Source organism: Corythoichthys intestinalis, chromosome 17 (assembly GCF_030265065.1).
Source record: "Corythoichthys intestinalis isolate RoL2023-P3 chromosome 17, ASM3026506v1, whole genome shotgun sequence".
NCBI classification, from domain to species: Eukaryota; Metazoa; Chordata; class Actinopteri; order Syngnathiformes; family Syngnathidae; genus Corythoichthys; species Corythoichthys intestinalis.
In genome coordinates this window covers 33,162,649-33,182,895 of record NC_080411.1, presented here as the reverse complement: position 1 = coordinate 33,182,895, position 20,247 = coordinate 33,162,649, and the positions used below count along the sequence as shown (strand labels likewise).

Below are 20,247 nucleotides of genomic sequence, written 5' to 3'. Positions count from 1 at the left end.
ATGAAGGAAAGATACCCACGTTCTTTCATGGATGTACACAGACCAACATTCGCTTGCACATCTCAACATGTGGCTGCAGTCGGTTAGAATGTACCCCCACGCTGGCAGCCTGGCACATTCCTTTCTCTGTCCCAAAACACTTAGCGCGTGTGACTCGAGGCCAAAACAAGAAGTAACTGTTTTCCGATGCTTACATTATTTGCGATTCGGCTGTGGAAAATTGGAGAACGATCACAAACATCCAAATTCCGATTATTAAATTATACCAGGTAAGCGGAGCTAAAACACAGTTAGCGCGGTTTTCGGGACACAATGAGGAACAGACCTAGAGTAAATATCATGTTCAATTCATGCCGCTAGATAAAAAAAACAATAACACCTGACAGCTACAAACAACACCAAGTTGCTAGTTCCTACAAACATACAGCCACATACGGGTACAGTAGATATCACATATATGTAGAACTAGATGCGAAATGACAGATGACGGCAGTGTCAGAACATGTATACAGAACTAGATGCGAAATGACAGACTTGCCGGTGTTAGTAAAAAGCCGCCATCTTAAAGCAGTAGACTTCTCTAAAAGGCTCTGTTGTAGCGAACCTAATTAAATTTTTATCTAAAATACTCCTAAATCGGCAAAATGTTGAATTTAATCTATTTTTAAATGATGAAACAGTTTTAATACTTTGACATGTCAAAAGTAGATAGAAGGGAAATTCTAGAACAAATTTAAATGGTGTTAAATGGTGTTATACTTATATAGCGCTTTTACAAAACATTAAAAGCGGATGGGGGGGGGGCGGTACATCAATAATCAATTTATAATCGTATCAGAGCCTCTGAATAAGCATAATCGAATCGTTAGGTGCCTCAAGATTCCCACCTCTAGCGGTTACCATGGAAACGAACACGCAGCGGGAACCTTTCTAGCATTTTCTATTCAAAATGCTCTTCTTACATGACTACAATATTCTCCATTCTACATACATTATGAGGCAATAACGAATTAGTAATGCACTGACACTAAGCAAACTACTTTAATCAGATTACAGGCTTGGAAAAATGAAAGCGTAAGATTAGTCGTTACTGAAAGAAAGTAATCAGATTACAGTAACACGTTAATTAGTAACGCATTACTGACAACACTGGTGGTAGCACATATATATGTAGCAATATAAAACATTGTTAGACTTCAAACAAGTTGGCAAAGAGAGACTGGAAGTATCACGGTAGGCAAACGGCTTATCTTAAGGTGTACTTTACATAGATATTTACGTCTTAACATGGTGTTAAACTTTTTTTTCCTGACCATCTCGACTTTCATGCTTTGACTTTTTCATGCTGCCGGACAGTGTACAGCGGTCAGAGAGCAGCCGCTTTCCAGTCGCTGATTCCCCTTAATGCATCTCTTTCCTCTCTCATCCGTCTTTGTCAGCCATGAAAATCCAGTGCACAGCAACAAAACACCATGCGACCGGTGCTCCCAAGCACCCGCTGACATTTTCACAAAGCTTTGAGACCTTAACATCCAAACCTGAAATTTTCTAACACACTCGGAAATAATAAAAAAATCACACTTTTTCCTTGAAGATTTTTTTAAGTATTCGAGAATATTATATCAGAGTTGAGCTGTGATTCCGCTCTATCGAGAGGAGCCAGATGAGGTGGCTGGGCATCTGATTAGGATGCCCCAAGGATGCCTCCCTGGTGGGTGGCTTCGAGCACATTCCCTGGGAGGAAGCCCCGGGGTCGACCTAGGACACGCTGAGGAGAATACAGTATGTCTCCGGGCTGACCTGGGAATGCCTTGGGAGGCACTGGAGGAGCTGGGTGAAGTCGCAGGGTGAGAGAATTTCTGGTTTCTCAGCTCAAGGCGCTGCCTCTGCAACCCAAAGTGGGTGGATGGATGGATTTATCCTTTTTTTGTAGTTATACAGGTAGTCCCTGGGTTACGACGTACCTGATTTGTACGATTTTGACTTTACGACGCCGGAGTCTCGTCCGACATTTTGGCTCCAGTTGTTGTTGTTTTTTTTAAGTCACGTAAGAGTGTGTTTGAGCTCTGTATTTTCTCAGTATAACAGCTGTCAAGTTTCTCTGCAAATATTTGTTTCTTCATAAAGGGGAGCTGTTCTCTCACGAAGGTTAATTGAAAATTTACATCAGCGTTTTTCAACAGGTGAGCTGCGCCACATTAGTGTGCCGTTAAAGATCGTCAGGTGTGCCGCGAGAAATGATCCAATATCGCATTTTTATTTATTTATTTTCTTAAAGTCGGTGGAGTTGCAGTAGAAAGGAAGGAGGAGGTAGAAAGTTGCGGTCATGTGCAGAAAAGCGAGGTATTGCTCTTGTCGCGTTCAATAACTGCTCGGATTTTTAGCCATCAGCAACCTTACTGTCTGAGACAATGTGGACCCTAGCACGTCTACTGTATGTCATTTGATTAGACTCGTCAAAAGTCAATATTCACGAAAGTGTCCTTTCCATTTTATCCATATGTGACGAGAGTCAATCCTCACATATATTCTATTCCAACACATTGTCAAGGGCAGTGGGGTGGCTAGAAATCTGAGCAGTTCTTGAACGTGACACGAGCAGCTATCCTAAACGTCATTCCCAAACGAAACACCCGTCGCTTCAAAACAAGTTGATGGACTATTTTGTTTGCCTTTGTGAAAACATAGAGAAACAGGCAACTTTTTTTGAGAAAAGCTACAAAGGTAAATGAGAAAGCCCCCAAAGCCATTTAACTTGTTGCTGAACTTGTTGCTAAATCCAAAGTCCCACACTGTGGCAGAGACCTTAATACTACCTGCCTGCAAAGCTATTGTCAGCGAGCTGCTCAGCTCTGATGCGGTTAAAGACATTGCTAAAGTCCCCCTGTCTGATAATTCTGAGCTTTTCAAGCCTAACTGCTATAACAACAACAAAACAAAACAAAATCAGACAGAGCTGTTAATGAAGATTCCTGCCAGGATATCAGCTTTGGGTTCATCTTAACAGGCTCAAGTTTCACACTGAGTAAGTATAAATATTGAGATACTATATATATAAATAAATATACTGTAAATAAAGTATATTTGGAACATTTTTGGTTTGTGGTGTGCGCGAGATTTTTTCCAAGGAAAAACACTGATTTACATGATGTACAACGTTTGTTTTTTGCGTGCAAGTTTTGTTGTCCTGTCGTCATTGTACAATTCTTAGGACTATATAGTTAATAATAATTGTATACAAGTTAAATTAAAATTGTGAAATGTATAAGTTTAATTACAGTGGGCGCGCAACCAATGAGGTCGCTTCCTGTTTTCTACTAAGGAAGTAGTGTCCGATGCAGCAAGCAACAGTGTAGCATAAGAAGCTTGACATCGTCTAAGTTGCTGAAATAAGGCTCTAAATAAGCTTCAGAAGTCACATCGACCTACCTGTTTGTTCACTAGCAGGCCAAAGGGTTCTACGGTGTGTCTGTGGTTTAAAAGTAAAACTACAGCAAAAATCAATGAAACAAGAACTCTGGTGTCCCCACTTGTGTACAAGCCTGCATACTCAGTGTACCTTTTTCACCATCCACCAGTATTGATGGAAAGTACAGTATCTTATTTTTACGTTATTTTATTAATATGAAATACAATGCATGTTTGTGGACAGTTATTTTGCAATTGATGGGGTATCTAAGGGTACTAAAAGGGTTAATTCTGATTTACGGGGAAATTCAGGTTACGTCGCCAGTGTAGGAACGGAACTCGTTCGTAATCCGGGGACAACCTATACTATGATTTACGATTACCTTTTTTTCCAGGTACATACTGTACATACAGCATTTTGCAACTATGTTCTATGTTTAATACAATTGTGGGACATTTTTCCATTGATATGAATAAATGCTCATTGAATTAAAGTAGGCTTAAATAAGAAGTAGAAAATATTTTTTTTAGTAAAGAAACAAAAAACCAAAAAAAATCTCTGTACTCACTTTGTTTTTTCTTTACTTCAGCATCATCTTTACCTCTTTCTTCTTTTTGCTATAGTAGAAAGTAATTCTTGTGTTTTTTGTTCTTGCATTACTTGCATACTCCTTTGTAGTGACTATTGGAATCCTTGTATCCCCAAAATGTTGTGAATTATCTTTTGTTTTGACATATTTGCATTTTACTGTACAGCATACACAGCTTTCTTCAGCTTCTTCTCTCTTTGCGTTGCTTTCAGAATTAGGAATACATGTGTACTGCCTGAAATTTTGTAAACAAGGAGCTGTGCTGACACCAGAGTACTTCACCTATCACAGATAAGCTGACATTAAAGACATTTTCCCCGCGTTGGTGAAAGAGGATCCTTGCCAAAATGTCAAGCACATGAAACGTGCTTGCTCTAATTCACAGTATGGGTCCACGCATTGTTTTTACACCATTAGTGCCTTGCGATCACATTATTGTGATTTTTTTGTGTTTGCTAAGAAAAAAAACAAAAACAAAAAAAAAAGAATGTATTTCCCTCTAAATGCTAAACATGAGCGCTCCATCAAGAAATAATGTGTGTCATCTGATCAGACACAGGATGAAAGCACTTGATGAAAAAATATTTCCTGCTGTCAAAAGCAGACGCTTTGTATGTCACTTGTGTCGTCTCTGTTAGCTCCGAGCAGCCATTGGAGTTTAACGTCACAAAGGAGGTCCGCAACGTCAAAAACCAGGTTGGGCGTGACAATCTCTCCAGCTGAATGTGTCCAGAATTATTTAAAATAAGTTTGAAATACCTGTCAAGAATGTAAGTTGAAGTGATACGTTGCAATTGACATCTTTTTTTTAATTTAGTCTGTGTTGTTACAGATTCTCCGTCAAGTGTATATATTTTTTTAAAATTATGAGTTGCCAGTAAAAAGCACAATTATCAATTAATTTATTTCTACGCATAATATATTGACATAAGTTTGAAATTATATTAATTTCAAGTGAAGTAATTTGGTTTCTGGTTGATGGTATTGTTCAAAATATTAATATGGCATTTATAAAATACATTGTTACCTCAACATACAAACGCATCGACATACGATCCTTTCGACATCCGACGTAAAATTTGACTCTTCATTTGTCTCGACATATGACAGGCTCAAAATACGACGATTTACAACAGCATCGCAATTTCATTGGAAAAAAAGGAAAAAGGTGACGCTTATTATTGAAATAAAGAAGGAAATGATAGAAAAATCTGATTGTGGTGTGCGCGTCAGTGAACTGGCTCGACAATACGGCTGTAATATGTCGATGATCTTGACGGTCCTCCTCCGACCTCCGTTCGCCAGTCTTTATAAGTTAAGGTGACAATTATTACTATTGTAATTGTAAATACTATACTAACAACAGAAAAGATGATACACAAAGGCGTTGCTTCTGTAGAGATATTTTACAAGCATAAACAATGAACGTAGGTTCGCAGCCGTGTCTCTCTCCCTCTCGCCCACTCGCTCAGAGATGCTGCGTAGCTGTCCCTCTTCTTCTGGCGTGTGAGCGCTCTTTTTCGCGTAAACAAGTGCGAGTGCGCCCCCATGTGGGCGTGAAAGCGCCACCACTTAAAACATGCATTTCTATATAAAAAAGTCAATAATACAATTGAACACAAATTGCCAAAGGCAGAACGCGAATGTGGCCATACTGTAAATATTAAGAGTTATTCAGATAACTATAGCATAAAGAACATGCTAACAATTTTACCAAACCATCAGTGTCACTCCAAAACACCAAAATAACATGTGAAATGACAACATAATGTGTTAATAATTTCACACATAAGTCGCTCCTGAGTATAAGTCACACCCCCAGCCAAACTATGAAAAAAACTGTGACTTATAGTCCGAAAAATAAGGTATTTAATGTCATCCTATGCCAATGTAACAATCAGCCAAATGGGCGAATACTTCTCTATAGTTTATGACACTGCTGACCTATGATGTTTTAAGGTTGTGCGCTGAAGTAGTTTGCAAAATTGCAATTCAGTTACTCAAGAACAAAAATCTGTTGTCATCATGGAATATATTTGGAAAAGTTTCAGATATTCTGACATGTAATTTTAAAATTACGAACGTGGACAGCTCACTCTCATAGTTGCTCTTAATATTACATCGAAAAAAAAATTAAGTCAGTCTTGGCATTTTGAACAAAAACAGTAAAACTAAAAAGCATTTTTATAAAGTGACATTACCAGGGGTGAAAGTGGGCCAGAACGGTCAGGAACGCAGTTCCGGTATAAGATTCAGGGCCAGAACGCAGTTCCGGTATAAGATTCAGGGCCGGAATGCTGTTCCGGTATAATATTCAGGGCCGGAATGCTGTTTCGGTACACAGTGCTTTGATTCTGAAAATTTGACGGCAACTGTCAAAACTATGTAAAAAAAAAAAAAAAATGCTGAGCTACCACACATGCATTTCATCTACCAACATCAGATTTACATATACAATTGTTAACATAATCGCACAAGCGTAATTCATTTCCACCAATATTTATTTTTTATTTTATTCCACGGACGGCATGGAGGTTTCCCCAGCTGCTGCAGTTATCTGAGTCTGATGATGATGAGTTACGTCAATGTGCGAATGCATGCCGCAAAGCAAAACGCGTGGACTCATTTATCCGTTCAATTGGCTGACATACTGACATGTGATCAGCAGAGATAGTTAGCTCTGATTGGTTCAAATGTGCATGTTCTCTATAACAGCAAAAAATGCGACAGATGCGACGAAAAATGGGCAATGCAACACAAAATGGATCAAATCTTTAAAAGCAACGAAAGAGTTGAGGAGGCTTATTTATCATATTTAGATTTATTTACTCTGATGGGGAGGTTCAGAACATCTTAGCTGTCAATTGGACTTATATTTGTTCATTTATGTTAGGTTACTTATTCATTTCCTTATGATTTAAAAAAAAAAAAAAAAAAAAAAATTCAATGTTTGCACGATCATCAAAATATATTCCATTTCACTCTGCATAATATAAGTCATTTGTACTTATTTTTCTGAATGTTTATTGCTTATATCTGTGTTATTTAAAAAAATAATAATAATAATAATAATAAAAAAAAGGACATTTTTACATTAACTTCAATTTTAATATACATCCTATGTTCTTTATTAGTTAAAATTGAGATTTGGCATTTATTAAGTTAGGAAATGAGTAGGGATGGGAATCGAAATCCGATTCCAATTCGGAACCGGTTCCGAGTGTTTCGAGGCCTCGACATCACAATGAAAAAGCCTTTAACGATTCCTAAAGACGCGTATTGCGTCGTGACGTGTGTTGTTGTCCAGACGCATCAAACTCGCACGGCGCCAAGAACCACTCGCTCCAAAGTTTGACTCAACTTCACCAGGAAAGAGTGTGAAAATGAAAGGTTACGACGGGTAAGCACGAGCATTGCAGCCATAAACATAACAATGACAGCATGTAGGTTCAAACGCTCGAAAGTGTGTCTTCACTTCACGAGGAAAAATTACAACAAAGCGACTTGCAGTCATTGCAAGGTGGAGATAACTGCATCGGGAGGGAATACGATTGCGCTGTCCTCACAGAGAAGCTAAGGGTCAGTCCTGGCTATAAAAAATAAAATAAAAGTCCCGGATATACAGCTAGCTAAACTCCCAAATGACGATGCAGAAGACGTTGGTATAATTTGCTGACTTTATTCAACCATCACTTGAAGAGTGAAACTAAGAATAGAAATGAAACAAATCAATTTCGTCCCCAATAACAAACAGGTTTGCATCAACGTAAATCAGCGATGATTAGCTGCTAATAACAGTATGGTTAGCATTCGTTCGCTAGCATTAGCACATCGTTCAAACCACTACACAACTGGATTTAAGTGTCCGATCGCGAGTGGAAACACAACAACAACAACAACACAAAAGATGATACATACAGGCGTTGCCTCTGTAGATATTAACATTAACAAAGAACGTAGGCTCGTAGAAGTGTTTCCCTCTCTCACTCACTTGGATGCGGCATTTCTTCTTTGGGTGTATGCGCGCTCCAGGAGTCCTCAAACTGTGGCCCGCGGCCCAAATACGGCCCGCCTCCACATTTGGTCCGGCCATTTTGAATTTTTTTTTTTCTTTCTCAATCATGTTATTTATTTTCTGGCCTTTTCCTTGAAGAATTCAGAGAGGGTTATTTGGTTATTATCTATTTAATTAATAGTGTTTTTATTATTAATTATTATTATTATTATAAAGAATCCAGAAAGGGTTATTTGATTGTGGCTTTCTGAAAAACAATATTTTTTTACATTTATGCACTTCTGCAATCGTCACACTTTTTCTGTAACAAACTGACCCCGGCCCCTCATCAGAGAAGGGAAAAGTTATGTGGCCCTCACAGGAAAAAGTTTGGGGACCCCTGCTTTAACACATATTGCCAAAGGCAGAACAAAGACCTATCTGCCAATATATACCAATATTTTTTATTTCTATTAGATAAATGTTTCAGTAAAATGTTACACATTCTTGTGTATTTGCCACTTATTGCCATAGTTAACATTGAGGCTTTGGGCCTCTTTTGATCTCGTTGTGAGTTTGTAAGGTTGTGACTTCTGATTAAACAAACTCGATGCCAATCAAAACGTTTGTTCTTTTCCCCCAAATTAGAATCGATAAGAGAATCGATAAAGAATCGAATCGTTAAGCAATATCGATAATGGAATCGGAATCGTAAAAATCCTATCAATTCCCATCCCTAGAAATGAGAGAAAATAAAAAATAGGTGATGGAGGTTGGGGTTATTGTTTTTGTTAACTTTTCTTTTACAAATCATTAAAAAAATATCATTTTTAATGAAAATCAGTTTTTGTATGTGTTATAGAAATAACTGTGCTAAAACAGTTTCCTTTGCATTTCAGTAGTTGAAGAGGTTTGGCTCCGTGGCAACCTTTACGTTGGGGAATTCCGGCAAGAAATTCTATCGACTTTCACCCCTGGACATTATAGTATTCAAGTCTGTGGCTTACTACAACTTGAACGCACAATCATTTTGCTAAGAAAATATTATACTACTCGCAAGGAGAACATTACAGGGAGTGTACAGATAAGAGTGGCTTACCGTAGACGATGACAGTGGCAGTTGTGCTGCGCCGCTTAGCCACAATGTTCTTGGCCACGCATGTGTAGTTGGCTGTGTCCGAGAGGCGTGCTTGCTTAATGATCAGATTATGATCGATGGTGATGTAGAAGTTCCTGTCATCTGCAGGGTCTATCACCTCCTCATTCTTCAGCCACTCCACCTAAGTCCGAAAAAGAATAATGTTTGCTTAATGGAGCGCAGACCTTCCGTGTTGTTTTTGGCAACCATTTTAATTCTCATCTTAGTCTTTTGGACAAAAATAATTATTAGTCTTAGTCATATTGTAGTCATTTCAAAATGTGTTTGTGTTAGTCTAGTTTTAGTCGGCATTTTCGTCTGTAAATTTAAAAAAAATTGTCCAAAAATAAAGGTTTTCAACAATTTCAAATGAACATTGACAGATGAGCACATATTGCAGCGTCTACAAGGAAAACACCAGCTTCATGATGATAATACACTCTCAGCAGCAAAACAGTAGCCTGCATTATTTTCAATTAATTATACCTACCTGCACGCCACGTACAGTGTTGTTTTCGTCAATGATGACAATAATGAAAATATTTCGTCAAGAAACCGGCCGGTGAATAAACCTGTACCCATTCCAGGCTCATTTTGTGAAACATATGTGTCAGGTGCTGCTTGATCTTGACTTGATATGCCTTGTTGCTTTAGCCTTTAAAGGTCTGTGCTGAATGATGATCATCACACACTAAACTATCCTGTAGCGCTAGCATAGCGTTCACGTTAGCATTAGCATTTAGCGCGGTAACTCGGTGTCGTCCTAAACTCTTGGAAAACAGTTTACATACAGTTTGTGGCGTCCAGGTGAGTTTATTAATTGCAAATAATGTGCTGTTTCCCTGCTGAGTGTATATTATCATCATGAAAATGGTGATGTCCTTGGAGACTCTACAGTTTTGTGCTCGTCTGTCATGTTCATTTGAAACTGTTGGAAACCATTTATTTATTTATTCATGGACTGAAACTTTTCAAGTTTATAGACGAAAACATTTTGAGAATTGTCGACTAAAACTAGACGAAGACTTTGAAATGAATAAAATAAGACTAATAAGCATTTTCGTCCAAAAGACTAAGACGGAAATTAAAATGGCTGCCAAAAAGAACACTGGTGTGTAAGTTGTCAGTTGTCCAAGAGTTTAAGAGGATGCTTGCCGCTAGCACTAGCCTAATGCTATCGCGAATGCTATGCTAACGCTACCAGTGAGTGTGTGATGATTACTCAGCACAGACTTTTAAAGGCTAACGCAACTTTGCATATTCTCTATTGTCAAGCTAAGAAAACAGATCACTGTTTCATCCCATAGCAAAAATTTTCTACTCATCTGTTGCTTAATCTCGTCTCATGAGATGAATTTTATCATCTCAAATTTATCTCATTCTCTGCTTATTTGTTTCTGAGTTTGTGCCCCTAATGCAGTGCTTCTCAATTATTTTCTGTCACGCCCCCCCCAAGGAAGACTTAAATGTTTCACGCCCCCCCAAACTCTCTGCCGCCACTGTAAATAGTATCATTTGTCTATAAAATTACTATTATAAATACGCATCTGCCTAACATTGTGTCCTTTTTTCTAATAAAGAAAAAAAGTAACATAGATCAACTTATAATAAAGTATACCTTTATTATAAACATTGTTTTGTTTGTAACAGAGAAGACTTGATGTGCATCAATTTGCCTGAATTAAAAAAAAAAAAATCACATCCAAACTAAAAAATACACTCAAGGTACATTTTTGACCATTTGATACAAGAAAATAAAATGTAATAAAATCAGTAAATAATACCAAATTAAAATTGATTAGAAACATTCACTCATGAGGACAATGTGCCAAAAAATTTGACCGAAAAAACAAATCTGAATAAAAAAAAGGGGGGGGGGGGGTGTCCTTGGACAGGACAGTTTTTATTTTTGCTGCTCACAGTATTTACCTCCTTTGCAATGATGTGGAGTTATTTTTCAATTAGCATGCTAACAATGCTCACTGGCTTACTGATATAACACTGACAAAGCAGGACGATTGTTGGCAATATTTGGCACGTTTTCACTGAAAAAATCAAGCGGCTTAACAATGAGATTGGGGTCTAATGTCTTTAAGTGGCGTCTTAATTGATTTGGCTTCTTGCTGTCTGCTATAATTATTTTTAGACACAGTAAACAGTGGTCTTTCATCATCACCCACTGTATTAAAAGTCAAAACTAAAAGGCAAACGGCACGAAAAAAGCGCATTCACGGCGGCCGAGGTAGAACCGTAGGTGAGGGCAGTCGTCGTGACGATCCCAAGCCGAAAATGGCACTTCTCGGGCGGCGACGTGAGAACCGGACAAGACAGTGGGTCGCTGCGTGAGTGAGTCCGGTCGGAAAACGGCTTTCGAAAACGGCGGTGGCACACTGCTCTTCATATCTGTTGTCTGTGTGTGCTGAGTGCTCTTCCTTAGTTCAAAAATACTGCGCGCACTCTGAAAATGAGAGCGCCACTGCCACCTACTGAGTGGATGTGCAAGTACACTTTATTCCAGTACGGCAAAAAAAAAAACAAAAACAAAAAAAACACATAAAACATGTTCTCCGAGGTCACATGCGCCCCCCCTGGCATTGCTCTGCGCCCCCCGAGGGGGGCGCGCCACACTATTTGAGAAGTACTGCCCTAATGGTACCCTTAGGAGCAAGTGATGAGTCAAAATGAGCAAAGACATCATTGAGACAAAGGAGATTGATTTGAGAAAACCAGATTTGAGCAATATTTGAGAAGAGAAATTCTCTTAATTAAAAATGGAGTTATACTTGTAAAGCACCTTGACACTATATCCTCATCCACCTGCTGCAGCACTGTGGGGTTCAGTGTCTTGCTGAAAGTTACTTAGATTAATTCATCAGGACAGAGAGTTGAACTCACAACCTCTGGGTTGGGGAACGACTTCTACCACTGAACCACGCACTGTACTCGATGTGACGCGGAACATTAATGGAAATCAACTTCAGAAAGCGAGTAGCAGCGTTGAAGCAAATTAATTTTATTTTGGTTCATTTAACAATGTGTATATTTCTTTGATACTTTGACAAAAAAATTCCAAATAGCAGACATGTTGCCTGTGAACCAGTAGTTTTAGCGAGACATCGTAAGGCAGTGTGTTGCCTGTTTTGATTACGTCATCAAACAAGAGGACTAAGGTTCTTCACACTATTTTGTGGTAATCTTTTGGTCTTCGAAACCCAAACCGATAATGCATTTGTAGCGGCATATAGTTTTCGGCGCGGAATTTTCGGTCACATCTCTAATTTTTACATTGAACAAGATGAACCAAATGAACCAGATGTTCTTTAATTATTTGATCAATTATAATATTTTCTTGGATTTTGGCATGAGATGAATTCAGATGTGACTGGACATGTCAGAGCAGACACTACTCTTACAATGAAAGATTCTTGAAAACACAAAATGAGTAATTACAGACTGGAAGGAGATCAAATTGAGAAATATTTGTGACTGGCACAATATAGGGTTGCTTGGTGAGATCAGTAAAAGAGGCAACTTTGAGGCAATTTTAAGAAGTGAAATACTTTGCTCATCCATATGTTTTACTGAGACATTACTGAGATCGTGACTCCAAGTAAGGAGATAAAATTGAGACGCATTTGAGATCGACACAAGTACTCATAGTTGTCTCTTGATGAGATCTTGAAAGGAGACAACTGTGAGACTTTATTGAAAAATGGTGCCCTTCTCATGTAATGCTCACTATGAGACTTACTTCTCATGAGACAAATTTGAGAAAGCTGAGAAAACCACTCTGGTCTCAATTATTGCTGATTCACTTCTCAGAGGTGTAAATGAGAAAATCATCTTCAATTTTGCTTTGCTATGGGATATCAAGCAAGCCTGGAGAGGATACAAGTGATTGGGGCAGGGTGCAGCACATCACATGAGTGACACAAACAGACACAGCTATGATGCAGGCTAACCACACATAATAATGTCACACATTGTGAACACTGTGGAAGCTATCGCACATTTTCATCTATTTGTCTCGTAAGACAAAAACTGGCATTCGTCTCGTAATGTTTTAATTTCCCAAGACACGTTTTTAGCTTGTTATTGCCTCATCATCATTACGAAAAAAGTGTTCTTCGACGAAATACTTGTTATCGCTGAAGAAAAAACCACTGCCGTCAAGGCCTAAAAACCTAAACGTTTGTCATCAGCAAATTGCTGTTTTCTGCTGTTGAATGGAGAATTGACTTTTTTAACGAAACCTGACCCTGTGGAATGAAAATGAACTGCCATTCAAAAAGAGCTCATTAGCACCAGAATGAACTCATGTACAAAAATGTCCATTAAGCCAAAATTTCAGTTCATCTCTCACTCAAAATATGAACTAGTTTATGAACTTCATTGAACTCTTTCAAGTACAACACAAGTCACTTGTATGTCAAGGCCCCACTGCACAGTAATGTTCAGTCATTACTCATTTGAGTCCCTCATGCAAGTTAGATTACTAACAAAAATGTGAGGATTGCTACTGGTGCAACCAATGGAACAAAGACAGGACGATGTGAAGACATGTTTTCAGAAATGAGGCTGACAGCACATGGAAAAAAAGGAAGAAAAAATAGTGTTTAGTCCATTTTTCTTCTGCGCCATTCATATTAACGGGCTCTGCAGAAACGACACATTCCGATGTCAAGAGCACTTTGATATGGGGCGGGCAATTAAAAATTGAACAAAAGGTTTTTATTGTACATAGATATGCTGTTTGTGCAGGGGGGAGAGGCACAGGCAGTGGTAGAGCAAGAGAACGTGAGCAATGGTGCTGTCCTCACATTTCTTCCATACCCGACTAAAATTAGGACTCATTAATAAAAGCAGAGTTGAGCAGGTATGCTCACCTCCATATCACATTTCTTTGCAAATCATGCAACTTTCCCCCACGCCCCACAAACACTCTCATTAGCTTCTGATTGGGAAATGGAACTTCCATAAGATGTAATTGGCACATTTCTCATCATTAAACTGGAGAAAACTGCCGCACATCGGCTATTGCAAGTCACAAAGACAGCGAGACTAGAAAAAAAAATGTATCATAAAATGTCGAGTTTAAGGGAATGTTAAAAAGCAATGTGGAGGAGGAAGAAGGTGACAAGAATTATGTGTTGATTGCGTGCTATATAGCAAGCACAAAGAAATGTACCAAGTCCTCGAGAAAATACATCTAGTAGAAGGTCAGTGGTTATGACTGAGATCAAGGCTGTTTGTCACAGACTGAAGCTTGCTGTACAGCAATAACGTTGAGCCAATGTTCAATAGCAAAGTATTTCGTAAAAAACTTGACATATAGTATACTGTTAGTGGGAATTTTAAGTTGCGCCCAACAAATATGGAATTTAAAAAAAAAAATTCTAGACACGTTTGGCATGAAGAACATTAAATCTGGTATTACTTTGTGTTAACTCTTTGTGAGAAGTATGCAATCCATGCTAATGTGCATAACAAATGCAGTTGTTATTTTTCTGTGGAGCCATACAGTGGTATGAAAAAGTATCTGAACCTTTTAGAATTTCTCACATTTCTGCATAAAATCACCATCAAATGTGATCTGATCTTTGTCAAAATCACACAGATGTTAAAAACAGTATCTGCTTTAAATAAAACCACCCAAACATTTATAAGGTGTTCATTATTTTAACGAGGATAGCATGCAAAAAATGACAGTAGAGGGAAAAAAATAATTAAGTGAACCCTCTGCTTATTGAGACGTAAAGAGTAATTGAAACCAAACAATTTAAGTCAGGCGTGTGCCCAATCACTGATGAGTGGTTTAAAGCTGCCCTGCCCACTATAAAACAAACACCTGGTAAGAATTGTCTTGATGAGAAGCATTGTCTGATGTGCATCATGGCTCAGTCAAAAGAGCTGTCTTAAGACCTGTGATCGATTGTTGATTTGTATAAAGCTGGGAAAGGATACAAAACCACCTCTAAAAGTCTGTTCATCAATCAACAGTCAGAGAAATTGTCTACAAATGGAGAGATTCGAGGCTGTTTCTTCTCTCCAAAGGAGGGGTCGTCCACCAAAGCTGACGCCAAGAGTTCAGCGCAGAATACTCATAAAGGTAAAAAAGAACACTAGAGTGTCTGCTAAAGAGTTACAGAAATCACTGGCACAGTCCAATATCTCTGAGCACACATCAACTATATGTAAAACTATGGCCAAGAATGGTGTTCATAGGAGGACTCCACAGAGAAAGCCACTGCTGTCTAAAAAAATATTGTTGCACTTCGACCCTCCACAGAGGTTTTGGCAAAATATTTTGTGGGCTGATGAAACCAAAGTTGAATTGTTTGGGAGTAACACACAACATCATGTGTGAAGGAAAAAGGGAACAGCTCACCAACATCAACACCTCATCCCCACCGTGAAGCATGGTGGAGGGAGCATCATGATTTGGGGCTGTTTGCTGCCTCAGGGCCTGGACAACTTGCAATCATTGATGGAAGAATGAATTCAAAAGTTTATCAGGATGTTTTGCAGGAAAACCTTAGGCCGTCTGTCAGACAGTTGAAGCTAAAAAGAGGATGGATGCTGAAACAAGACAATAATTTGAAACGCAGAAGTAAACCAACTTCAGAATGGATACGGAAGAACAAAATACACTTTCTGGAGTTGCAAAGTCAAGAGTTGAACCCCATTGAGATGCTAAAGACAGCAATTCATGCCAGACATCCCAGGAATCTGACTGAACTACAGCAGTTTTGTACAGAACAATAGGCCAAGATTAGTCCTGATCGATGTGCCAGACTGATCTGCAGCTACAGGAAGCGTCTGGTTGAAGTTATTGCTGCCAAAGAGGGGGGCACAAAATATTAAATGTAATGGTTCACTTCCTTATTTTCCCCCTTTAGTCATTGTTTGCATACTATCCTCATTCAAAATATAAAAACCTATAAATATTTGGCTGATTTTGGTTAAAGCAGAAGCTGTTTTTACTTCTGTGTGATTTTGACAAAGATCAGATCACATTTGATGGTGATTTTATGCAGAAATGTGAGAAATTCCAAAAGGTTCAGATACTTTTTCATACCACTGTAAAAAGAGTGGATGTCATTGGATTAGCAGAAAGGATATAAATAAGCAAATTGACTCACAAGTTCAAAAGCGCAAACACTCTCCAACACATTTTGGGGTGATTAGGAAAGTGTTTGGCTTATAAAACGAAAAGTCGCTCATTAAAACTTCATTTCCATGTTAAATTGAGAGAGGGAAAAAAAGAACCACCTGGCACAAAGCAATTCACCTTCCCCACAGCTCCAGATTGCCGGTAGAAAGAGAGGCTTTTTTTTTCTCCATTTATTTGAAAAAGTAAACAAAGGAACACTTGGTTTTAGTAGCATCGATGCCTCCTTCTGTTCCAAACAAGTTCCTCAAGGTAATGAGCGTCAACTAAAGCATTTTGCCAAGGAGGCTTGATGTGAGTGACAAGTGAGCGCCTGGAGGCCAATTTTTACTCGGCTGCCGCAGAGGCCTCCTGACACCGGGGGTCACTTTAATGAACACACGTCACTTGTACAAACTCCTGAAGCCGCATATATCATATGGCTGTGTGTTTTGATTCTTTGAGGTGAAGTTGTCACTTAGTCCCAGCAAGGTGACCAATCTCTGCAATCCAGAAGGCTGTGAGGCACAAAATGGTTGGACATGTGTGCAACCCCGGCCCTCTGTCAAGCATTAAAGCCACAGTGAAGGTTATGTCTGCATTTAACAGTTACTTCCTCAGCATTGTTTCATCACTCATCAGTGCTTAATTTTTTCCAAGATGAATCCGGATACAATTGCTTTCATTACACTGTTAAAAAGGCAACTGATAACTTTTGCATGGAAATCTCCGACCGCGTGCTCTTACACACCTTGGATAAAAACTCTTTTGATTTGTGTATATTTAGAAAAGATCCAGTATACATTCAGGGTATAGACAAGTTTCCGAGGTATTTCCGTTATGCTTCCGCATTTCTGCTCGCCACTTCGCTTTACACGTTCTCTAACCAAAACAACAAAGAAACACCCATCAAAATCAATCAAAAAAGACAATTTTGAAATACCGCATCCATCTACCATTATCACGACATGGGAGAACAACATGAAGAAATGGCTAAGAGTCACCACAGGCAAAATATATTTGTATTTTATTGATTTAATGTCAGTGGAATGAAACGCAATCAAGAACCTGAAAATCTCTGAGGCACAGCAACAAAGTTGAAAGTCTGCTAATACATGAATGTGAGAATTTCAATTCATGGTGTTCTGTCTAAACCGGAAGTCCGTAGCAGAAAATGTCAAAGATGGCGATTTTTGCTCAAGAAACTTGTCTATAGAGGTAGATATGTGTCTTTATTATTCAATCCCAAAAAATGTTGATTCAATCAAAATATGTATTTTCAAGCAAAAAAACTCACATCAATCAAAAAAAAAAAAAAATGTTTGGGTCATATTATGGGTAGGATATTTTGTGTCTAAATCATTCAATCTCCAAAAAGTTGCTTTCATTGATTTTTTATTTTTAAATTGAACTTTTTTTTTTTTTAATTGATTTTTTTTTTTTTGGATTGAAGTCATATTGCTTGGTTAGTTGAATTTTTCTTTTATCCCAGACAATTGTAAAAAGATAATAGATAAAAGAAAAAAATCAACTAATCTATAAGTGTAGAAAAAATGAACTCATTACAACTAATTTTGTGTGGTGTTTGGGCAATATTTGGGGCAGGACATTTGTGTCTTTACATTTCAATAAATAAATAAATGAATGAATAAGGTGCTTCAAACAAACAAACAAACAAACAAACAAACAAAAAAGTTGAAAAAAAAAAAACTGAAATCAATTCAATCCCAAATTTTTTTCATTCATAGAAAAAAGGTTATTGAATGCAATATATATAGAGAGAGACTCAAAAATTTACATTTCAACACTTCATTTTTAATTGAAAATGTTTTCTTTGATTGAAGCAATATTTTTTGGTGTTTGGGTAGGACATTTGTCTCTAAATTATTCAATCCCCCCCAAAAGTTGCTTCAATCCAAAAACATAATTTTCAAAGAAAGAACTCATATGCAAATATAGCTCCCTCCCCCCAAAATAAAATACATTTCATTGATTGAAGAATTGATTGAATAATAAAGACACACATCTACCTTCATGTCAGGGGCTCCAAAAATACATTTTATGCATGATGAACCTCTATTTTGAAATATGCCAGAACCTTTACCTTCAGGTTCCAGATTGATGATTTGTCCTCAGCAGTAATATACTGCACATGGCCTCACACTGGATTGAATTGTTTGTATGCTTTGGTGTGTGGTAATTTTTGGAAATACAAAAAGACTCCACCTATTTTTGGCAGTACAATTATAATATACAGTAGTACCTCTACATGCGAAGTTAATTCGTTCCAGGACCTTGTTTATAAGTCGAAATGGTCCTACTTTGAGTAGGATTTTCCCATAAGAATTAATTATAATTCCACTAATTTGTTCCACAGCCCAAAAACCTACACTAAATTCTCGATAAATATTTATGTTACTGTAGCAAACATCTATTACAAAGAGGAAAACAATTATATTCTATATATAAAATAACTATATTATATACATCGGAATAATGATATAATAATAGCAATAAAGATAATAATAATACCTGCAATAATGTAACAAACCGGGATCCAATGTTTCGAATGTGTTTGCGTGGTGTACCTGAACGCATCGCGTGGCTGACTTGAGTGAGCCTTTTTAATTTCACTTTCTCTTTGTTTACTTGCTGCTGGGGACAACCAAGGTCGTTTATATACATTTTCTAAATCATTTAATTAATGTTATTTGTGCTCCAATAACTTAAAAAAAAAAACAAAATATTTTTCCCATTGTTTTTTTCCTTGGTGTGAACATTAAAGGGTTAAGGACACACAAGCAGGATCTTAAACTTTAGGCCATTTAGCCTGTCAACACTTTGACCACAGATAAATGTTGTGCAGTTTCGCTTGGTTAACTCACTGTTTCCAGGTCAATCACAAGCCTTGACAGGGTTCTTAACAATACCTACCTCCCACACACTCAAACAACAAAAACACACATACAGTACATGCACGTCAGGCTGGCCCTTCAACCGTCCTACATTAATCTAGTCTTCCATCCTTTATCTTTCTGCAACCTCAAGTGATCCTTTTCAAATGCACTTCTATAATGTTCTACTGTAAATTGGGTGGAAGTGACACAAGGATGCAGCTGGTTGGATTCCAGGGTTCGACAATATGAATGGCCCGGACATACTTTTAAAACTCTCAGGGCCACTGAAATGCTCCAACATAAAAATAATGCGTCGATCAAAAAAAAAAAAAAAAAAAAAACCTGCTTTCACATCAATTCCAAGTGGTTCCGTGTTTTGATCACATTACGCTATCCCGATCAAAGACAACCTTACAGTCTATGCAGCCAGTAAACACACCTTGTTCACTCACTCACTCCTGCATGAACGCACACAATCAGATTACTTCTGCTGATTGATTGTCAGTATCTCAGTACCTACCTAATGTTATACTACAAGACGACATGTTTCTGAACCTCTAAGCACCCAGCCAAGCCAAGCACCGGGGGAAAAAGACCATTCAAAAAAGAGAAAGCCACAGGAGGAGTTGAGGGAAAGCGAAATCCAATATGAAAAGAAAGGGAGAGACCGTTTCGGCCCCAACGGCGAGACCGCTGGAATTGGCTCGGCTACGCTGAGACAAGAAATGAGGTTTACTGTGAGGTGTGCAGATCAATGCCCACATATGCAGACAAGTAAGTTAGAGAAAGGTTAAAGAGTATGAAACCTATGGTATGAAGAAACATAATAATTCATCCCCGTGACTAAGGAGAAAATAATGTCGTCATAACGACACTCTAGCTTGAAAATCGTTAGCCATAATTGCCTTAGTCATCTCTTTGACTTCTAAATTGTTGCCATCACAACCAGGGAGACTTTCAGAGAGCGGTAAAGGGAAGACAGGAAAGCTTTGCCCAAGCATGGGGCTCTCCTGTGGACTTGCCTCCCCCTTGAGCTCCCAGGAAAAAAATGATGGCTATACTGGAGTTAT

The 20,247-nt window shown here is 38.2% G+C and overlaps 1 protein-coding gene across 9 annotated transcripts in view; it reads right to left on the bottom strand.

Moving 5' to 3' along the window:
• The window catches only part of unc5cb (unc-5 netrin receptor Cb), a 266,077-nt gene that overhangs the window by 60,512 nt on the left and 185,318 nt on the right, over positions 1-20,247 (bottom strand). For all 9 annotated transcript variants that reach the window (XM_057818161.1, XM_057818152.1, XM_057818153.1 and 6 more), the window contains one exon: positions 9,092-9,272. In XM_057818161.1, coding sequence (XP_057674144.1) covers positions 9,092-9,272 — 181 coding nt within the window. The remainder of the gene's footprint in view (positions 1-9,091; positions 9,273-20,247) is intronic.